The 22,284-nt window shown below is 41.5% G+C and overlaps 1 protein-coding gene across 1 annotated transcript; it reads right to left on the bottom strand.

The window, feature by feature from the left end:
* Positions 1–20,574: 20,574 nt before the first annotated feature.
* On the bottom strand, positions 20,575–22,208 carry LOC311080482 (uncharacterized protein). Its single transcript, XM_084110468.1, has 4 exons — positions 22,018–22,208; positions 21,565–21,915; positions 21,148–21,483; positions 20,575–20,824 (listed from the first exon to the last, which is right to left on the bottom strand). Exons 1-4 carry the CDS (start codon positions 22,145–22,147, stop codon positions 20,808–20,810), a joined length of 834 nt encoding a protein of 277 aa, XP_083966594.1. The 5' UTR covers positions 22,148–22,208; the 3' UTR covers positions 20,575–20,807.
* Between the last annotated feature and the right edge of the window lie 76 nt (positions 22,209–22,284).

Below are 22,284 nucleotides of genomic sequence, written 5' to 3'. Positions count from 1 at the left end.
CAGTTAGAAGTATTCAAGATACAAAGCTGATCCACTGATGTTCACTGCAGCCGTTTTTGTTCTACACTAAGCAGTTTCTTCCTGTCACTCACTCAGCAGGATATGATGTAATTCACTCGTTCCGCCCGTTTAAGTTTGACATGTTTAGCCTGACCCATTATATCTCTTCCTCTCTTACTTTTCTGCTGGACTTGGATGAAATTAAGAGATTTTCCTGGTGGGAGTCATGTTTTGTTCATTAATCATGAGTAATGGGACAAAGAGCTTGTACCACACAGCGAGAAGGGAAAGGGTTCAGTATGGGCGTAGAACATAGGCTATTGCAGAGAGGCAATAGCCTATGTAGAGTAGTACTTCGGTACCAAGTCGGTACTAAATTTTTTTTAAACGTCACGGTACCAGGTTTTCTCAAACCTGGTACTTGATGCGCGTGCATGCCCGAAGCGCGTGCAGTTGCGTCCTCTAAGCCCTGAGACATGGCGACCGGCGGTGCTGCTGATGTGGTGGCTGTAAATCCACTTTTTGATAAGAAAGGAGGAAAGAGACACATATGGAAATATTTTGGATTAGGCTGATGTCACGTTGCCATAAGTGGCCGTTCACATAGCGCGTTTTTTGCGCGTGCAGATTCGTTATTCCAAATGTAATGAATGAATGAATGAAATCTTTATTTCGATAAATTAATAAAATAATAATAAAATTAAAAAAAGACAGCAATGCGTATTGTTACAACCCCTTGGCTCAAGGAGCAGCAACATGAATGGAGAGTCCATACAACAATAATCAAATTTGTACAAATAAGTAGTTTAATTAGAAAAACAGACATACCGGTTTACCAGACATTAGACAAAATCTAAAGATACAAAAACAACAACAACATCAAGCCTTGGACTGGAGAGTGTGAGAAAGTCAGCATGTCCACCAAGCAACGAGACCAACAGAGACCAAGCCCCAATCTTTTCACCTCCGAGGGTGAGAAAGAAAGCCAGCGTCTTATAAGCAGCATGGTTAATCACCGTCAATTTTCCACACCTGCATAGAAGCATTTAACCTGAAGACACAAAAAGTGTTACCCAGAGACACCTGCTGGACAAAAAGCACCACAGCCCCTTGGATCATCACAGTATGAAATATCCATACAAATAAATAAACAAAAACAAAAAACCACAACAACATTTTGCATAATAATCAACCTGTTCGAAAAGGGATAGGTAGAAGCCCTAGGCTTATCAAGACCTACCCCCAGTAACTACCCAAACCAATTCACAATCGAACAAGATAAATCAAACATAACGTTTTAACCCTCTGGGCTTCTTCGTAAAATAGTCACACTTAGCTTCCTCCCGCCCGAAAACGGGCGAAGCCTTAAAATTTTACTTTACTTTTTCCCAGGATAACCAATCAAATATATTTTTGTTCTATAATGTTTTCTGATTATTATTTAGAATTTTTAGAATTTTTTATGATACTTTGCATTAATTATATAATTTTTATGAGCTATTTTTTCCATTAGAATTAATATATATATTTTTATTTTATTTATTTTATTTTATTTTTCAATAAATGCAACATTTCACATCAAAATAGAGTGCAGACCTAAAAAAAAAATTATTTCAAGTGAGAAGAGCGCCATCTAGTGGCTTCAAAATGTATTAATTTGTGTCATGTCCTATAACCGCCTATAGGCGGCCTATAGCTTTTTTATTTATTTATTTGATTTATTCCCATTCGGAAAGAAAAAAAATTATTACTAAGCAACCACTGAATGGAACAACACAAATTATATATCATTTTAAAGCTTAGGATCTCAGCTTTTTAATGCATCTAATTACATTTATTAACTCCTAACGAGTGCTGAGTAATCCCTCTAAAACCGAGTGTACCGCCAGCAGGCGCCACCTAGCTGCGAAAATATTCTTTACCATATTTTTAAAAAATCTTGCCTTGATTTACACAAAGTTGATGTCATTTGAAAGCTTAGAGTCTGAACTTTACAGTGAATGTATCCACTTTGAAAAACTCTTAAGTATTGCTGAGTTATTTGCTGATAAATAGAATTTCTTTTTTTTCATAATCTATAAAATAATGTACTGCAATGTGTCAAAAACATCATACAGCTCATGAAACATTCTCAGATAATTGAAAATGGCACTTCATTTTTTACAGCATATTATTACAATTAAAATGAGCCCAAAATTAACATAATCTATTGCTTTTATGACAAGATATTCTTCATGGAGAAAAAATTGCCCATGAGGGGGTGTCAAAGACTGTACAAAAAGGCTGTCTCTTTTCCAAATGCTGTAACTTTTGATTCCTTTATCCAAAAATTATTATTTTTTTATCCAGATGCAGCTAACATGTAGGGGGACTTCACTAAAAAAGAATTTTCCTCCTACCTTATTTCCTTCCTGAGTTATTCCATGACAAATAAGAAAGATATGCAAAATCATAAAAAAATTATATATATATATTGTCTTTTATCCGCTGTTTCTTGGCAGGACAATGTCCAAATGTAATGTAATTTATATTTTCAAAAAATTAAAAAAGAGTTCTTTCAAACGATACCTACCTTTTGACTCTCCTTGCTATAGTTTTGGAGTTATTATGATTATATAATTTTTATATAGTTTGGGGCAAAATTTGCTGTTTCAAGTCTTACCAGTTCATTTCTCTCTGTGTGTGTGTGTGTTTGTGTGTGTGGGGGGGGAGGGTGTCTTATTTGCACTCTTGATGTTTTAGAGTGTCACCCCTTCATTGCTGTACACTTTTTTTCAGCACAGTGGCTGATCTGTAGCTTGTACCACCAAAAGTTTCTCTGAGTTTTCCTATTTTTTCGTATTTCCCATTCATTTCCTATGTCGCCCGTTTTCGGACGAGAGGAAGCTAAGTGTGACTTTTTTTTGTACGACCCTTTAACATATCAGAATCATCTCCTTGATTTTTTTGTGTGTTCATATAGGTAATAAAACAAAAGTCACCAAGTTTCACCCCCATCCGATGAAGCAAAAAAATTAAACAATTCGAAACGTTCAAGTTTTCGCCCGTTTTCGGGCGAAGAAGCCCAGTTAAATAATACAAAAAAACTACTAAATTAAAATAATGCTTTATCTTAATATTAAGATAAAGAAAAAAAAGCATAAACAAAAAACATAGCTTTTACAACCATAATGAATTATCATTCACCCTCTCCACTTCTGTACTTATCAAAAATAAAACTTTTGTACCTTTTTTTAAATTGCAACATATTAACACTTTGTTTGATCGAACTGCTCAGACCATTCCACAAAAGCACCCCACAAATCGAAATACACATACTTTTGAGTTTTGTCCGAGTCCTATGTTGACTCAAATTTAAATCCCCTCTCAAGTTATAACCCCCAAACCTATCTGTAAATAACTGTTGTATGTTTCCAGGCAACTGTTTATTTATTGCTTTATAAATTAATTGAGCGGTCTTAAATTTAACGAGATCATTACATTTTAGAGTGTGCAATTTTAAATATAGTAAATTAGTATGCTCATGATATCCATCCTATCCTACAAATGTAGGCGTGCAGTAAGCGCGCTCAGAAGCGACGCGACGCGCTCGTTTTTCCAGGCGCCTATGTTCATGGTTGCATAGCAACAACAGGAGAGCAAGCGCTTGTAGAAAGGAGAAATTTGTCGATCTCTGAATGCAACGTAACATGAGGAGAGTAATGATGGAAAGCTCTTAAAGATTAGTTCCATATAAATTCACGGATAATTTGTTGTTTTGTCGTTAGTGAAAATCAATATTGACCTTATTTGAAAAAGGATCCTCATATAAGAAACAATACTAAAATTCAGAGTAAGTTCATTCGCATTCGAAGATCGTCTATTTTTGAAACGGTGCGAACTGCACTCTCCATGATGACGAGGAAGTATCAGCAAAGAATTTATTGATTTCTAGCCCTTTGGTACCGAAATTGGTACCGAGAACCGTGGATTTTCACTGGTATTGGTACCGAATACTAGCCTGGCAAGCCAGACCTACATCAAGATGTTAGGTCTGGCAACTCACCATAGACACGGCTCAATCCGAGGGGCGGGATAAACGGCTGTCTTTCAAATTCCCTCGGCACGCAATAGGACAGCGCTTCAACCAACCAGAGCGTTTTCCCAACAGCGGAGCTAACGTTAGTTGATAGATTCAACTTTTAAATCTGGCCGGCAAAACTACGAACACATCTTCCTTTTTTTAAGAATGACTTAAGTGCCGTTCTTTGCTCTTTTCTCAAAGAAAGACTGTTCTCCAGCAGGCAGCCGTCATTCTTTGTTTTCAATTAGCAGCCAGGGAACCGTCGCAACTCTGTCGTCATATGTTAAGCCCGCCCCGCCTACTCTATACGCGACGTGATTGGCCTGACCCAATTTAGGTTTTTGCAGCTCGAAAGTCTATGGAGAGTTGCTAGACTGCCCTGGCTGCAAAATACATTTTGCTGCCGCTAGGGTGCGTCTAGATTTCTAGGCTTAACCGAATACTGAAATTTTGGTACCGTGACAACACTACAGTCTAGCAATAGAAAGTTAGCTTTGAAAGCATGAGATCCCACCCTCCCTTCATATGCATTTTCACATAGAGGTTTTCATTGGCCAATGTGAATAAATATAGATTTAAATTCTAAGAGACAAGATAGTCTATACATGACCTGACGTTTTATTCTTATCCAAAACGAGACAATGTGAATATTATGGAACGCTAAACCAGAGATGGGGGACTCGAGTCACATGACTTGACTCGAGTCAGACTCAATTCGCAAATTTAAGGACTTGAGACTTGCTTGACTAAGTTAAGAAAATGACTCGACTTGACTTTGACTTGAGATCCAATGACTCGAGACTTGACTTGACTTGAACTGTATGACTCGAGAATGACTTGATATACATTTTTATATAAATCATCGCAACATCAATTGATGAACAAAATGAAAGCAACGGAACCATTGACGCCAGTCATCAGATTCTGCGCGATTGCGTGACACAAGCCCAGAAAAAACATACATCGCGGTGAGCGCGCTAAATACAAAAACATCTCCCAGCATCGTTTCTTTTTGGATATAAACACTAGAAATTGACCATATTCATACAAGAAGATTTGCTGTACGCATAATAACTGGCAAGGGATATCGGACGACCATCACAACCTCGAACAGTCGAACTTCATTCACCACGTCTAAAAGTAAGCTATGGCTTGTTTAACCTGTTTGTTATAGTTAATTTGACAATCTTTAAATCTAGAGAGAATATTGGTCAAAACAGCATGCCTCTTTATACACAATTATGTTTTCAAATGTAGCTTAATGTTGTCAATATTCAAATGATAATTAATGATGGCATTATTTGTATAACATTTGCCACATTTCTTTCAAATCATGCTTTAAAGCCAAATATGTCGTTCTTTCCAATGACAAAAAACAACATAGAAAACTGTTAATGTTTTGTCGTGTTTTATGTTTCTCTTAAAGCAGGGTTAGATGTTATCAGGGGGTTGGGGGAAAAATGCCAGCAGAATTAATATGCACCCAAAATTCAAAATGTGGTGGAAAAATTGCCCTAGTATAAGTTATTTTTTATAATTATAACATATGATATTAAAAAATATTTCCAGAATATTGGCGCAATTGCAAATGTGATAATGATTTTATAAAACAGTTCAGTAAACAAAGAGTGAATATTGTGATGTGACATTTTAGACATAATATTCCAAATATTCTCTGTTTTTGCTCTATTTCTCCAATGACAATAGTTCCAAACAAGCCACAGAAAGAGTTATGCGTATCTGAACAAATTCTTTTTTTTCTTTCTTTTTTTTGTGATTCAGTGACCTAGTTGCTTAGTTCCAGAAAGAATCTGCCATTTTTAACAAATCAGTTGAATGAATGCTTCTATGACTCGTACATTAAGATGGTGATTTGGCGCCACCTATTGGCGGTTTTAACTTCATAATTAAAAATATATAACACATATAAAGGGGATGCCAGTTTGAAGAATGCCATTTGGTGGCATTGGAACCATTATACTTGAATTGTGAATTGTTTAATACCTTTTAATGGTCTTCTGCAATGTTTGAGGCATATTTATTTTTTCATGCTTTAATTTCAATTTATTTATTTAAATGGAACAGTGCATATTCATGAACGTACAATCAAAGTTGAACGTAAATACGCCGGATTTAGCACAATGCTAATTTCCATCCATAGTCCCAAACATAAACAAATACAAACCAAAAAACAAACAGACAATATACATATCAACAAATATACATATATAGCTAAAAAAAAACATTAAAAGTTCCTATACCTTATTGTACTTATTGTAATATTAATTTAAAGTGCATAAATGCCTGTACATAATGTTGGCCTAATTTCAGTTACATTTACATTTTAGGCTATGTTGTTTGAAATTTTATTTTTTAGATTTTTATTGTAGTAACCACTACACTACAGACACTTTGTGGAATTGCATATTTAAAAAAAAAAATGTTGCAAATAAAACCATAGTACACAACTTCTGTAGTTTTAACTTATTTTAATATATAAATTCAGTGAAATCATCAAACGTTTGTATGACTTGCCAGTGACTTGTGACCCAAGCTACGACTTGACTTGACTTGACTTGCTTGACATAAAGCAGTGACTTGACTTGACTTGACTTGCTTTTCACAAAATTGACTTGGACTTGCTTGAGACTTGTGACTTGCACATGTGTGACTTACTCCCACCTCTGCGCTAAACACTCATGTAATGTACTGTATGTTTCATTCATACTGGAAAGGTGCCGTCTTGCAGAAAGTCCAAAACGGACTCGTATGTAATAACTTATGACGTTCCAGGAAACCCATTATATGCACAAAGGCATCCAGCTATTGCTGTAGCTGAATAAAAAGCAGAAACGTTTTAACTGATGAAACGTGAAGACAAATAAAAATACATGATTGCGACAATAGATGGTTTATGTGTTTATTTCAAGCAATCTCAGGGTATTTTCATAACAATAAAGTATACATTAAAGGTCCCGTTCTTCGTGATCCCATGTTTCAAACTTTAGTTAGTGTGTAATGTTGCTGTTAGAGCATAAATAATATCTTTAAAATTATAAAGCTCAAAGTTCAATGCCAAGCGAGAAGTCAGAACAGAAGTCGCCTACATCGAACGGCCCGTTTGGACTACATCCCTCTACTTCCTTCTTTAATGACGTCACTAGAACAGTTTTTTGACTAACCTCCGCCCACAGGAATGCTCCCTCAACTCTACCGAAATTCGTTTATGTACTTGCGCACTTCTTATAACTTACTGTGTTTACTCAGCTCTTATGGTGATTTTCTGAAGTAAAACTGACGCTTCATCTTTTGTGTGATGTACAATAAACTTTATTAAACTCATCAGTATATGTTTGATCATCATTCAGACAGCAGACTTGTAGGCTATTAATAAACTAGATGTACCGCATGGCGGTACAAAATATGACCGCCGCTCAGGCCTGCACTGGCTTTCCACAAAAAGAAATGACGTGGAGCAATTTGGCTGTATTGCGTGTTTATGTATATACCTAAAAAAAGTAGTAGTATGTGCATGTCTGTCTGTGTGTGTGTGTATGTGTGTGTGTTTGTGTATGTGTGTGTCTGTGTGTGTGTGTGTCTGTGCATGTGGATTTGTATGTGTGTGTGTATGGGTGTGTGTCTGTGCGTGTGGATGTCAGTGTGTGTGCATGTGTAGTGCAGTGTGGGTTGCCAACTTCAGAAAAGGAAAATGCGGGACAATCGTGGTTATTTATAGGAAAATGAGGGACACTCAAAATATTTGTACTGTATCACACAGTGTACGTCATTTCAGTGTCTGCAGTTAAGTTTGTGTTTAAAAGGTTATCAGACATAAACACATTTGTATTGCTTAACCTATTTATGTATTTAATTCTAAAAATAATTTTAATGTCATACATGAAAAAAGTCACATTACAAACAAACCATAGTTCAAAATAACAGCATTTATCTAAAATAGAAAGCTTTTTTAACATTATACACTAGGCTTACAGTTCAAAAGTTTGGGGTTAGTAAGATTATTTTTTGGGAAAAAAAATAAAGAAAGTAATTGCCTACTTTTATTCAGCAAGGATGCATTACATTACTCAAAAGTGACAGTTAAGATAATGTTACAAAAGCTTTCTATGTACTTTCTAAAAGCTTTAAAACATTAATAATAATCAGAAATGTTTTTTGAGCATATTATTCCCTCAGGTAGATTACATGTTTTCTTGCGTGGCTGGATGTTAGACTCATGAACAATAATCACGTTGTTTGCATTCGCCAAAATTGATTAGCCGAAATCAAAACGTGGACAGTGAAAGGAAATTACCGTTAGCGCGAGACGAGTCCGGCTTGAAGCGGAAGCGACCAGACGGCAGAGGATGTTCACAAATCAAACAATGATTTGTCTCAAAACAGTGATTAAAAAAAGCTGTGATTGGATGATGACAGGTGTCGGTGATCATTCTCAAGTGTCGTGGTCAGCACTGCTGCTGTTGCTGTTGTATCAGTCAGTGGTTTATCAGCTTGTCAAAAAACGGGACACGGGAGGTCACGCAAGGGACAAATAAATTAGGCCCAAAATGCGGGACGTCCCGCCTAATTCGGGACAGTTGGCAACCTTAGTGACAGTATCATCCTAAACCAGCAACCCTTCGCTCAACACCACCATCTACAGGCCGATGAGTGTACAGTCACTAAATGTGCACATAAATGAATTTATTTTATACCCCCCCATGGATGAAATTATACGAAACTTGGCATACCCCCAGAGAATGTCAAGTTAATCATACACATGAAATATGGTGCAGTTCTGAACATCTCAATAGGGGCGATTAAAGCAGAATAATATTGCATTTTCATTTTTTATGGGAGGGGCGCAAATCACAAATGACTGATTATGGGCTAGGTTGATGTGGGCCCTTAAGAGCAACATACCATCAAAATTTCTTCATCCTCGGTGCCACGGTTCAGGTAGTTATTTAGGAAAAACTGCATTTTTTGGGTTTGGGGGGGCCCAGCGCGGGGGGGGAGTGGCCCCCGGGGACCAAACGAAATTTTTCCGTAAAAGTCTAGTGGGGCTACATGCCCACCAAATTTCATGTTCCTCGGTGTTTCGGTGTCCCTGGTATCGTTGACGAAAAATTCACGGGGGCCCCAGCGCGGGGGGGGAAGTGGCCCCCGGGGACCAAACGAAATTTTTCCGTAAAAGTCTAGTAGACCAACATACCATAAAAAATTCTTCATCCTCGGTGCCACGGTTCAGGTAGTTATTTAGGAAAAACTGCATTTTTTGGGTTTGGGGGGGCCCAGCGCGGGGGGGGAGTGGCCCCCGGGGACCAAACGAAATTTTTCCGTACAAGTCTAGTGGGGCTACATGCCCACCAAATTTCATGTTCCCCGGTGTTTCGGTGTCCCTGGTATCGTTGACGAAAAATTCACGGGGGCCCCAGCGCGGTGGGGGAAGTGGCCCCCGGGGACCAAACGAAATTTTTCCGTAAAAGTCTAGTAGACCAACATACCATAAAAAATTCTTCATCCTCGGTGCCACGGTTCAGGTAATTATTTAGGAAAAACTGCATTTTTTTGGGTTTGGGGGGGCCCAGCGCGGGGGGGGAGTGGCCCCCGGGGACCAAACGAAATTTTTCCGTACAAGTCTAGTGGGGCTACATGCCCACCAAATTTCATGTTCCCCGGTGTTTCGGTGTCCCTGGTATCGTTGACGAAAAATTCACGGGGGCCCCAGCGCGGTGGGGGAAGTGGCCCCCGGGGACCAAACGAAATTTTTCCGTAAAAGTCTAGTAGACCAACATACCATAAAAAATTCTTCATCCTCGGTGCCACGGTTCAGGTAATTATTTAGGAAAAACTGCATTTTTTTGGGTTTGGGGGGGCCCAGCGCGGGGGGGGAGTGGCCCCCGGGGACCAAACGAAATTTTTCCGTACAAGTCTAGTGGGGCTACATGCCCACCAAATTTCATGTTCCCCGGTGTTTCGGTGTCCCTGGTATCGTTGACGGAAAATTCAGTAAGGTGACTGAAAAAAAAAAAAAAAAAAACTTTGACAATCCCTATATGACCGCTTTCGCTAGCTACGCTAGCGGCGGTCATAATAATGGATACATACAAGCAGATGACAAATACGTTATAATAACCGTAATTAAACTACTAAACTATACCTGTTCCATCTCTATACAGCACTCTGACTCTGTAGGCATTATTGTCCGACTCGAAATGAACACCGTTACTGAGAGTTTCTGATATTATCATAATTCCGTGAGATGAAATTGTCCTGAGAGACTGAGCGCGAGCTCATGAAGCTCCGCCCCCTGGGTCGTCCAGCAGCAGCTTATTTGCATTTAAAGGGCACACACTAAAACAGCGCGTTTTTCTGTGCCCCAAAAAATGACAATTTAAACATGCTGTAAAAAACTAGATGTACCGCATGGCGGTACAAAATATGACCGCCGCTCAGGCCTGCACTGGCTTTCCACAAAAATAAATGACGTGGAGCAATTTGGCTGTATTGCGTGTTTATGTATATGTTGTATATTTTAAAAGACTGTCTGGAGTATTCCTGTGGATCATGGATAATTTAGAGTTTTGTAATTATTTGCCATTACTATTTAAGTTTTATATCAAAAGTCATTAGTTTAGACACTTAACATCCATAATGTGAAAACGTCACATCCATAACAGTGGTTAACAGTAAAAAGCGACTGAAGTGCCCTTGAGCAAGGCACCTAACCCCTCACTGCTCCCGGAGCGCCGCTGTTGTTGCAGGCAGCTCACTGCGCCGAGATTAGTGTGTGCTTCACCTCACTGTGTGTTCACTGTGTGCTGAGTGTGTTTCACTAATTCACGGATTGGGATAAATGCAGAGACCAAATTTCCCTCACGGGATCAAAATAGTATATATACTTATACTTATACATACTAAGTATGAAAAATCTGTGTTTTTTTTTTTCAAAGGACCCTCCCATTCAATTTCTACAAACCTCTACCAAACGGTTGAGGTGCCTGTTGATGGTAAAAGTCAGTTATCTGACTTTGGCATGGGTTTGTTGTGTTTTACTGAAATAAAAAACATTTTTTCCCCAAAAAAGTGGTTTTATCTTGTAGCCCTGGTCCCAGAGTTTTAAAAAAACAATGTTAACAAAATTAAACTCATTCCCACTGTACCTAGTAGAACACTTAAGTAAATGTCCCATTGAAATTAATGGGATTTTATGGATTTAGGTGAAGAAAGTGTACACATAATACATTTTGGTCTGTACCATGAAGAGAAAACTGATTCAACTATATAAACTATATATTTTCTGAAAGCGTAGACTCTCAGGATGTGATCTAACATGGCATGAAACATGTCCCACCCACGTCATTAGTATACTGCCCAAGCATAACACATTGGGTATTGGTAAATCGGGTATATGGCTGATACCTAAAAAAAGTAGTAGTATGTGCATGTCTGTCTGTGTGTGTGTGTATGTGTGTGTGTTTGTATATGTGTGTGTCTGTGTGTGTCTGTGCGTGTATGTGTGCGTGCGTACATGTGTGTGCGCGTGTGTGTTTGTGTGTGTGTGTCTGTGCATGTGGATTTGTATGTGTGTGTATGGGTGTGTGTCTGTGCCTGTGGATGTCAGTGTGTGTGCATGCTTGCGTTTGTTTGTATTCCTGCATGTGTGTGTGTGACAGTATCATCCTAAACCAGCAACCCTTTGCTCAACAGCACCATCTACAGGCCGATGAGTGTACAGTCACTAAATGTGCACATAAATGAATTTATTTTATACCCCCCCATGGATGAAATTCTACGAAACTTAGCATACCCCCAGAGGATGTCAAGTTAATCATACACATGAAATGTGGTGCAGTGCTGAACATCTCCACTGAAGATAGGGGTGATTAAAGCAGAATAATATTGCATTTTAATTTTTTATGGGAGGGGCGCAAATCACAAATGAGTGATTATGGGCTAGGTTGATGTGGGCCCTTAAGACCAACATACCATAAAAATTTCTTCATCCTCGGTTCCACGGTTCAAGTAGTTATTTAGGAAAAACTGCATTTTTTGGGTTTGGGGGGGCCCAGCGCGGGGGGGGGGGGGTGTGGCCCCCGGGGACCAAACAAATTTTTTCCGTAAAAGTCTAGTGGGGCTACATGCCCACCAAATTTCATGTTCCCCGGTGTTTCGGTGTCCCTGGTATCGTTGACGGAAAATTCAGTAGATTGACGGGAAAAAAAAACTAAAAAACTTTGACAATCGATTATGGGCTAGGTTGATGTGGGCCCTTAAGACCAACATACTTTGCAAATTTCTTCATCCTCGGTGCCACGGTTCAGGTAGTTATTTAGGAAAAACTGCATTTTTTGGGTTTGGGGGGGCCCAGCGCGGGGGGGCAGTGGCCCCCGGGGACCAAACGAAATTTTTCCATAAAAGTCTAGTGGGGCTACATGCTCACCAAATTTCATGTTCCCCGGTGTTTCGGTGTCCCTGGTATCGTTGACGAAAAAAAAACAAAAAAAAAACTTTGACAATCCCTATATGACCGCTCTCGCTAGCTACGCAAGCGGCGGTCATAATAATATTGCATTTTAATTTTTTATGGGGGGGCGCAAATCACAAATGACTGATTATGGGCTAGGTTGATGTGGGCCCTTAAGAGCAACATACCATCAAAATTTCTTCATCCTCGGTGCCACGGTTCAGGTAGTTATTTAGGAAAAACTGCATTTTTTGGGTTTGGGGGGGCCCAGCGCGGGGGGGGAGGGGCCCCCGGGGACCAAACGAAATTTTTCCGTAAAAGTCTAGTGGGGCTACATGCCCACCAAATTTCATGTTCCCCGGTTTTTCGGTGTCCCTGGTATCGTTGACGAAAAATTCAGATGACGAAAAAAAAAAAAAAAAAAAAAAAACTTTGACAATCGATTATGGTCTAGGTTGATGTGGGCCCTTAAGACCAACATACCATAAAAATGTCTTCATCCTCTGTGCCACGGTTCAGGTAGTTATTTAGGAAAAACTGCATTTTTTGGGTTTGGGGGGGCCCAGCGAGGGGGGGGAGTGGCCCCCGGGGACCAAACGAGATTTTTCCGTAAAAGTCTAGTGGGGCTACATGCCCACCAAATTTCATGTTCCCCGGTGTTTTGGTGTCCCTGGTATCGTTGACGAAAAATTCAGATGACGAAAAAAAAAAAAAAAAAAACTTTGACAATCGATTATGGGCTAGGTTGATGTGGGCCCTTAAGACCAACATACCATAAAAATGTCTTCATCCTCGGTGCCACGGTTCAGGTAGTTATTTAGGAAAAACTGCATTTTTTGGGTTTGGGGGGGCCCAGCGCGGGTGGGGAGTGGCCCCCGGGGACCAAATGAAATTTTTCCGTAAAAGTCTAGTGGGGCTACATGCCCACCAAATTTCATGTTCCCCGGTGTTTCGGTGTCCCTGGTATCGTTGACGAAAAATTCATGGGGGGCCCAGCGCGGGGGGGGAGTGGCCCCCGGGGACCAAATGAAATTTTTCCGTAAAAGTCTAGTGGGGCTACATGCCCACCAAATTTCATGTTCCCCGGTGTTTCGGTGTCCCTGGTATCATTGACGAAAAATTCACGGGGGGCCCAGCGCGGGGGGGCGAGTGGCCCCCGGGGACCAAACGAAATTTTTCTGTAAAAGTCTAGTAGACCAACATACCATAAAAATTTCTTCATCCTCTGTGCCACGGTTCAGGTAGTTATTTAGGAAAAACTGCATTTTTTGGGTTTGGGGGGGCCCAGCGTGGGGGGGGAGTGGCCCCCGGGGACCAAACGAAATTTTTCCGTAAAAGTCTAGTGGGGCTACATGCCCACCAAATTTCATGTTCCCCGGTGTTTCGGTGTCCCTGGTATCGTTGACGAAAAATTCACGGGGGGCCCAGCGTGGGGGGGGAGTGGCCCCCGGGGACCAAACAAAATTTTTCCGTAAAATCTATAGTGGGGCTACATGCCCACCAAATTTCATGTTCCCCGGTGTTTCGGTGTCCCTGGTATCGTTGACGAAAAATTCACGGGGGGCCCAGCGCGGGGGGGGAGTGGCCCCCGGGGACCAAACGAAATTTTTCTGTAAAAGTCTAGTAGACCAACATACCATAAACATTTCTTCATCCTCGGTGCCACGGTTCAGGTAGTTATTTAGGAAAAACTGCATTTTTTGGGTTTGGGGGGGCCCAGCGCGGGGGGGGAGTGGCCCCCGGGGACCAAACGAAATTTTTCCGTAAAAGTCTAGTGGGGCTACATGCCCACCAAATTTCATGTTCCCCGGTGTTTCGGTGTCCCTGGTATCGTTGACGAAAAATTCAGGGGGGCCCCAGCGCAGGTGGGTAAGTGGCCCCCGGGGACCAAACGAAATTTTTCCGTAAAAGTCTAGTAGACCAACATACCATAAAAAATTCTTCATCCTCGGTGCCACGGTTCAGGTAGTTATTTAGGAAAAACTGAATTTTTTGGGTTTGGGGGGGCACAGCGCGGGGGGGGGAGTGGCACCCGGGGACCAAACGAAATTTTTCCGTAAAAGTGTAGTGGGGCTACATGCCCACCAAATTTCATGTTCCCCGGTGTTTCGGTGTCCCTGGTATCGTTGACGAAAAATTCACGGGGGCCCCAGCGCAGGGGGTTAAGTGGCCCCCGGGGACCAAACGAAATTTTTCCGTAAAAGTCTAGTAGACCAACATACCATAAAAAATTCTTCATCCTCGGTGCCACGGTTCAGGTAGTTATTTAGGAAAAACTGAATTTTTTGGGTTTGGGGGGGCACAGCGCGGGGGGGGAGTGGCCCCCGGGGACCAAACGAAATTTTTCCGTAAAAGTCTAGTGGGGCTACATGCCCACCAAATTTCATGTTCCCCGGTGTTTCGGTGTCCCTGGTATCGTTGACGAAAAATTCACGGGGGGCCCAGCGCGGGGGGGGAGTGGCCCCCGGGGACCAAACAAAATTTTTCCGTAAAATCTATAGTGGGGCTACATGCCCACCAAATTTCATGTTCCCCGGTGTTTCGGTGTCCCTGGTATCGTTGACGAAAAATTCACGGGGGGCCCAGCGCGGGGGGGGAGTGGCCCCCGGGGACCAAACGAAATTTTTCTGTAAAAGTCTAGTAGACCAACATACCATAAACATTTCTTCATCCTCGGTGCCACGGTTCAGGTAGTTATTTAGGAAAAACTGCATTTTTTGTGTTTGGGGGGGCCCAGCGCGGGGGGGGAGTGGCCCCCGGGGACCAAACGAAATTTTTCCGTAAAAGTCTAGTGGGGCTACATGCCCACCAAATTTCATGTTCCCCGGTGTTTCGGTGTCCCTGGTATCGTTGACGAAAAATTCAGGGGGGCCCCAGCGCAGGGGGGTAAGTGGCCCCCGGGGACCAAACGAAATTTTTCCGTAAAAGTCTAGTAGACCAACATACCATAAAAAATTCTTCATCCTCGGTGCCACGGTTCAGGTAGTTATTTAGGAAAAACTGAATTTTTTGGGTTTGGGGGGGCACAGCGCGGGGGGGGAGTGGCCCCCGGGGACCAAACGAAATTTTTCCGTAAAAGTCTAGTGGGGCTACATGCCCACCAAATTTCATGTTCCCCGGTGTTTCGGTGTCCCTGGTATCGTTGACGAAAAATTCACGGGGGCCCCAGCGCAGGGGGTTAAGTGGCCCCCGGGGACCAAACGAAATTTTTCCGTAAAAGTCTAGTAGACCAACATACCATAAAAAATTCTTCATCCTCGGTGCCACGGTTCAGGTAGTTATTTAGGAAAAACTGAATTTTTTGGGTTTGGGGGGGCACAGCGCGGGGGGGGAGTGGCCCCCGGGGACCAAACGAAATTTTTCCGTAAAAGTCTAGTGGGGCTACATGCCCACCAAATTTCATGTTCCCCGGTGTTTCGGTGTCCCTGGTATCGTTGACGAAAAATTCACGGGGGGCCCAGCGCGGGGGGGGAGTGGCCCCCGGGGACCAAACAAAATTTTTCCGTAAAATCTATAGTGGGGCTACATGCCCACCAAATTTCATGTTCTCCGGTGTTTCGGTGTCCCTGGTATCGTTGACGAAAAATTCACGGGGGGCCCAGCGCGGGGGGGGAGTGGCCCCCGGGGACCAAACGAAATTTTTCTGTAAAAGTCTAGTAGACCAACATACCATAAACATTTCTTCATCCTCGGTGCCACGGTTCAGGTAGTTATTTAGGAAAAACTGCATTTTTTGGGTTTGGGGGGGCCCAGCGCGGGGGGGGAGTGGCCCCCGGGGACCAAACGAAATTTTTCCGTAAAAGTCTAGTTGGGCTACATGCCCACCAAATTTCATGTTCCCCGGTGTTTCGGTGTCCCTGGTATCGTTGACGAAAAATTCATGGGGGCCCCAGCGCGGGGGGGTAAGTGGCCCCCGGGGACCAAACGAAATTTTTCCGTAAAAGTCTAGTAGACCAACATACCATAAAAAATTCTTCATCCTCGGTGCCACGGTTCAGGTAGTTATTTAGGAAAAACTGAATTTTTTGGGTTTGGGGGGGCACAGCGCAGGGGGGGAGTGGCCCCCGGGGACCAAACGAAATTTTTCCGTAAAAGTCTAGTGGGGCTACATGCCCACCAAATTTCATGTTCCCCGGTGTTTCGGTGTCCCTGGTATCGTTGACGAAAAATTCACGGGGGCCCCAGCGCGGGGGGGGAAGTGGCCCCCGGGGACCAAACGAAATTTTTCCGTAAAAGTCTAGTAGACCAACATACCATAAAAAATTCTTCATCCTCGGTGCCACGGTTCAGGTAGTTATTTAGGAAAAACTGCATTTTTTTGGGGTTGGGGGGGCCCAGCGCGGGGGGGGAGTGGCCCCCGGGGACCAAACGAAATTTTTCCGTACAAGTCTAGTGGGGCTACATGCCCACCAAATTTCATGTTCCCCGGTGTTTCGGTGTACCTGGTATCGTTGACGTAAAATTCAGTAAGGTGACGAAAAAAAAAAGAAAAAAAAACTTTGACAATCCCTATATGACCCAACAGATCATAATGATCTGTTGGGTATTTTGAGCTGAATCTTCACATACACACTCTGGGGACATCAGAGACTTATTTTACATCTTGTGAAAAGGGGCATAATACGGGACCTTTAATTATGCAGTGCTAATTGGCAGCCTTTATTATGACCGCCGCTAGCATAGCTAGCGAAAGCGGTCATATAGGGATTGTCAAAGTTTTTTTTTTTTTTTTTTTTGTCATCCCCCCCCGCGCTGGGCCCCCCGTGAATTTTTCGTCAACGATACCAGGGACACCGAAACACCGGGGAACATGAAATTTGGTGGGCATGTAGCCCCACTAGACTTTTACGGAAAAATTTCGTTTGGTCCCCGGGGGCCCCTCCCCCCCTGCGCTGGGCCCCCCCAAACCCAAAAAATGCAGTTTTTCCTAAATAACTACCTGAACCGTGGCACCGAGGATGAAGAAATTTTGATGGTATGTTGCTCTTAAGGGCCCACATCAACCTAGCCCATAATCAGTCATTTGTGATTTGCGCCCCTCCCATAAAAAATTAAAATGCAATATTATTATGACCGCCGCTAGCGTAGCTAGCGAGAGCGGTCATATAGGGATTGTCAAAGTTTTTTTTTTTTTTTTTTTTTGTCAATCTACTGAATTTTCCGTCAACGATACCAGGGACACCGAAACACCAGGGAACATGAAATTTGGTGAGCATGTAGCCCCACTAGACTTTTACGGAAAAATTTCGTTTGGTCCCCGGGGGCCACTCCCCCCCCGCGCTGGGCCCCCCCAAACCCAAAAAATGCAGTTTTTCCTAAATAACTACCTGAACCGTGGCACCGAGGATGAAGAAATTTGCAAAGTATGTTGGTCTTAAGGGCCCACATCAACCTAGCCCATAATCGATTGTCAAAGTTTTTTAGTTTTTTTTTCCCGTCAATCTACTGAATTTTCCGTCAACGATACCAGGGACACCGAAACACCAGGGAACATGAAATTTGGTGAGCATGTAGCCCCACTAGACTTTTACGGAAAAATTTCGTTTGGTCCCCGGGGGCCACTCCCCCCCCGCGCTGGGCCCCCCCAAATCCAAAAAATGCAGTTTTTCCTAAATAACTACCTGAACCGTGGCACCGAGGATGAAGAAATTTGCAAAGTATGTTGGTCTTAAGGGCCCACATCAACCTAGCCCATAATCGATTGTCAAAGTTTTTTAGTTTTTTTTTCCCGTCAATCTACTGAATTTTCCGTCAACGATACCAGGGACACCGAAACACCGGGGAACATGAAATTTGGTGGGCATGTAGCCCCACTAGACTTTTACGGAAAAATTTCGTTTGGTCCCCGGGGGCCACTCCCCCCCCGCGCTGGGCCCCCCCAAACCCCAAAAATGCAGTTTTTCCTAAATAACTACTTGAACCGTGGAACCGAGGATGAAGAAATTTTTATGGTATGTTGGTCTTAAGGGCCCACATCAACCTAGCCCATAATCACTCATTTGTGATTTGCGCCCCTCCCATAAAAAATTAAAATGCAATATTATTCTGCTTTAATCGCCCCTATCTTCAGTGGAGATGTTCAGAACTGCACCATATTTCATGTGTATGATTAACTTGACATCCTCTGGGGGTATGCTAAGTTTCGTAGAATTTCATCCATGGGGGGGTATAAAATAAATTCATTTATGTGCACATTTAGTGACTGTACACTCATCGGCCTGTAGATGGTGCTGTTGAGCGAAGGGTTGCTGGTTTAGGATGATACTGTCACACACACACATGCAGGAATACAAACAAACGCAAGCATGCACACACACTGACATCCACAGGCACAGACACACACCCATACACACACATACAAATCCACATGCACAGACACACACACACAAACACACACGCGCACACACATGTACGCACGCACACATACACGCACAGACACACACAGACACACACATACACAAACACACACACATACACACACACACACAGACAGACATGCACATACTACTACTTTTTTTAGGTATCAGCCATATACCCGATTTACCAATACCCAATGTGTTATGCTTGGGCAGTATACTAATGACGTGGGTGGGACATGTTTCATGCCATGTTAGATCACATCCTGAGAGTCTACGCTTTCAGAAAATATATAGTTTGTATAGTTGAATCAGTTTTCTCTTCATGGTACAGACCAAAATGTATTATGTGTACACTTTCTTCACCTAAATCCATAAAATCCCATTAATTTCAATGGGACATTTACTTAAGTGTTCTACTAGGTACAGTGGGAATGAGTTTAATTTTGTTAACATTGTTTTTTTAAAACTCTGGGACCAGGGCTACAAGATAAAACCACTTTTTTGGGGAAAAAAAGTTTTTTATTTCAGTAAAACACAACAAACCCATGCCAAAGTCAGATAACAGACTTTTACCATCAACAGGCACCTCAACCGTTTGGTAGAGGTTTGTATAAATTGAATGGGAGGGTCCTTTGAAAAAAAAAAACACAGATTTTTCATACTTAGTATGTATAAGTATAAGTATATATACTATTTTGATCCCGTGAGGGAAATTTGGTCTCTGCATTTATCCCAATCCGTGAATTAGTGAAACACACTCAGCACACAGTGAACACACAGTGAGGTGAAGCACACACTAATCTCGGCGCAGTGAGCTGCCTGCAACAACAGCGGCGCTCGGGGAGCAGTGAGGGGTTAGGTGCCTTGCTCAAGGGCACTTCAGTCGCTTTTTACTGTTAACCACTGTTATGGATGTGACGTTTTCACATTATGGATGTTAAGTGTCTAAACTAATGACTTTTGATATAAAACTTAAATAGTAATGGCAAATAATTACAAAACTCTAAATTATCCATGATCCACAGGAATACTCCAGACAGTTTTTTAAAATATACAACTTATATACATAAACACGCAATACAGCCAAATTGCTCCACGTCATTTATTTTTGTGGAAAGCCAGTGCAGGCCTGAGCGGCGGTCATATTTTGTACCGCCATGCGGTACATCTAGTTATAGTCTAGAGACTATAAAATAGTATATTTTCTGCCTTATTCTGTGATTTAAAAAAAAAAAAAAAATCTCACATTGTATAAAATCCATGATGACTCAATGCACAAGTGTTTGTAGTACATCAACCAATCATAAAATTGTCATAAGGAAAATATAGAGAAACATATTGCAGAATACAAATGAGTGGTTATTGTTCAGCAGTGTGTTTGATTTCTTATCCAATTAAAAGAAGGGAAAACCTGTTAGAATTAGAGTTGAGTAGGTGTTAAATAGGCCAAAGTCACTGCTGGCAGTCTCATGTATGTCGAATGAAAGAGGGCTGGCTAAAGCTCTTCTACTGTATGTTGTTTGGTCTGTTGATTAGATCTTACCACACCACAGCACAGGGGTGTAAATGGGCTAACTTTCAGACCTTGTGGTTTGTGGTGCATGTTATCTAACGTTAATCAAAACCAAAGTTTGTTTTTCTGGAAAAAGTTTGTTTTTCACACAGAGTTCAATGCATGGGGTTATTTCAACAGAATAAAGAGACATTTAAATTTCATAATTATTTCAGAACATAAAATATGACATTCAGAGTGGCTCTGGTTAGCAAACAATATTAGCAATTACAAAGACAGTACAAATACTGTTACACTACAGAATCGTTTCATTTCAGTCCAGAGTATTCTGTCTGCCATTGCCTCTCCACTCTCTGCTGTCTTGAACTTTGTGAATTTGTGAATTTTACAGCAGCACAATTCACATCAGGGGTCATGTGGTACTAAAAATAAAAAATATATATACTGTATATTATTTATTTTTTAAATCACTTTTGTCCACTACTGTATGTACAACAATATGAAGCATGCAAATAATTTTTCATCAGTAGAAAATCTGTATTCTATATCAACAATAACCCGTTTAAAATGCTATATGCACATGAAAGTACTCTGTTGTATTATACAGTGTTTTTGGTCATAAACTGACAGTTTTTGTTTAGGCATTACACTAGAAGCACCCTGAAATGACAGAATTAAGTCATACTGCCTCATCATCCATAAAACGGGACATTAAGATGCGATGTCTTGTATTTACCTCACTTACCGTCAATATCCAGATTAATTCCATTTCCAAATAAAATCTCCCCACGTGTAACCACAGCACAGTAGTAAGTCCCAGGGTTGATGTTTCTCATAGAGAGATTGTAGACACAGCTCCTGGAAGGAGAATCCGTCTCAGAGCTGTTTTTACAACTTTCTTGAGTGTAAATGATTCCTGGACTAGATTTTCCTGAACCGGGTCTGAACCAGTAGACCCTGTGTTCGCCTCCACAACTCTGTTGCTCATTTTGGATTGTACACTGCAGAGTCACATTTCCATCTGATGATGATGTTCCAGTTTGCTGTTCCTCCAGAATATGAATCCGGTTGGATTTAGAACCTATTGAAGGAATATAATGAATTTAAGGCTGTAAAATGTGATTAATGTCAGAAAGGGTTAGTCCCAATGTTAAATGCTCACCTCTAAGCACCAGATTAGTTCCAGTTCCAAAGTAGACAATGTTAGAAAAGGAACCGGCACAATAATATGTGGCTGAATCGGATTGTACAGTTCTTTCAATAGTTAGATTAAAGCTGCCAAGCCCTGGATTCACTTTAAAGCGCTTTGTCTTTTCAAACTCATCATGAAGTACACTGTCTAGAGTCCAGTGATATGAAGAGGCTACAAAAGCAGGTTTTTCTCCCAGAGTCTGTTTGAACCACATGACTCTATTCATTTGGTCTTTGGGGTGAAAGCAGTGAAATGTCACATCATCACCCACTTGAACTGTTACATCCCCCATCTGCAAAATACTTCCAGAATATTGCATTGCTGTAAAATATTTAATTGCAGTTATTACATAAATGCGTTTCTACATAGACGACACAATGAAAAGTAAAGAAAGCTCAAGAAAAACATTACTGTTGTACTTACATGGTTTATAAAAGAGAACACAAACAATGAAGAGAATGACATACATTTTCACATATGATCTCCAGGACACAAACTTAGAAGTTAATTTTCTGTAACCTTCTCTCTGCTTCGAGTCAAAGCCCTGTGACATGATTCCATTGGCTCTCTGAGCTAACAGGTCATTTCCTTGTTCAACTTACTTTTAACGCAGATGTGCTACATCACGGTATAATCTTTAATGTAAATTACCTGTTCTGATGTTCATATCAATTTATTTGACATGATTAA

The sequence above is a fragment of the Abramis brama genome, assembly GCF_963993115.1.
Source record: "Abramis brama genome assembly, chromosome: 3".
Taxonomy (NCBI): domain Eukaryota; kingdom Metazoa; phylum Chordata; class Actinopteri; order Cypriniformes; family Leuciscidae; genus Abramis; species Abramis brama.
The sequence above is the reverse complement of the archived record's forward strand: the minus strand, read 5'-3'. Positions and strand labels throughout refer to the sequence as shown.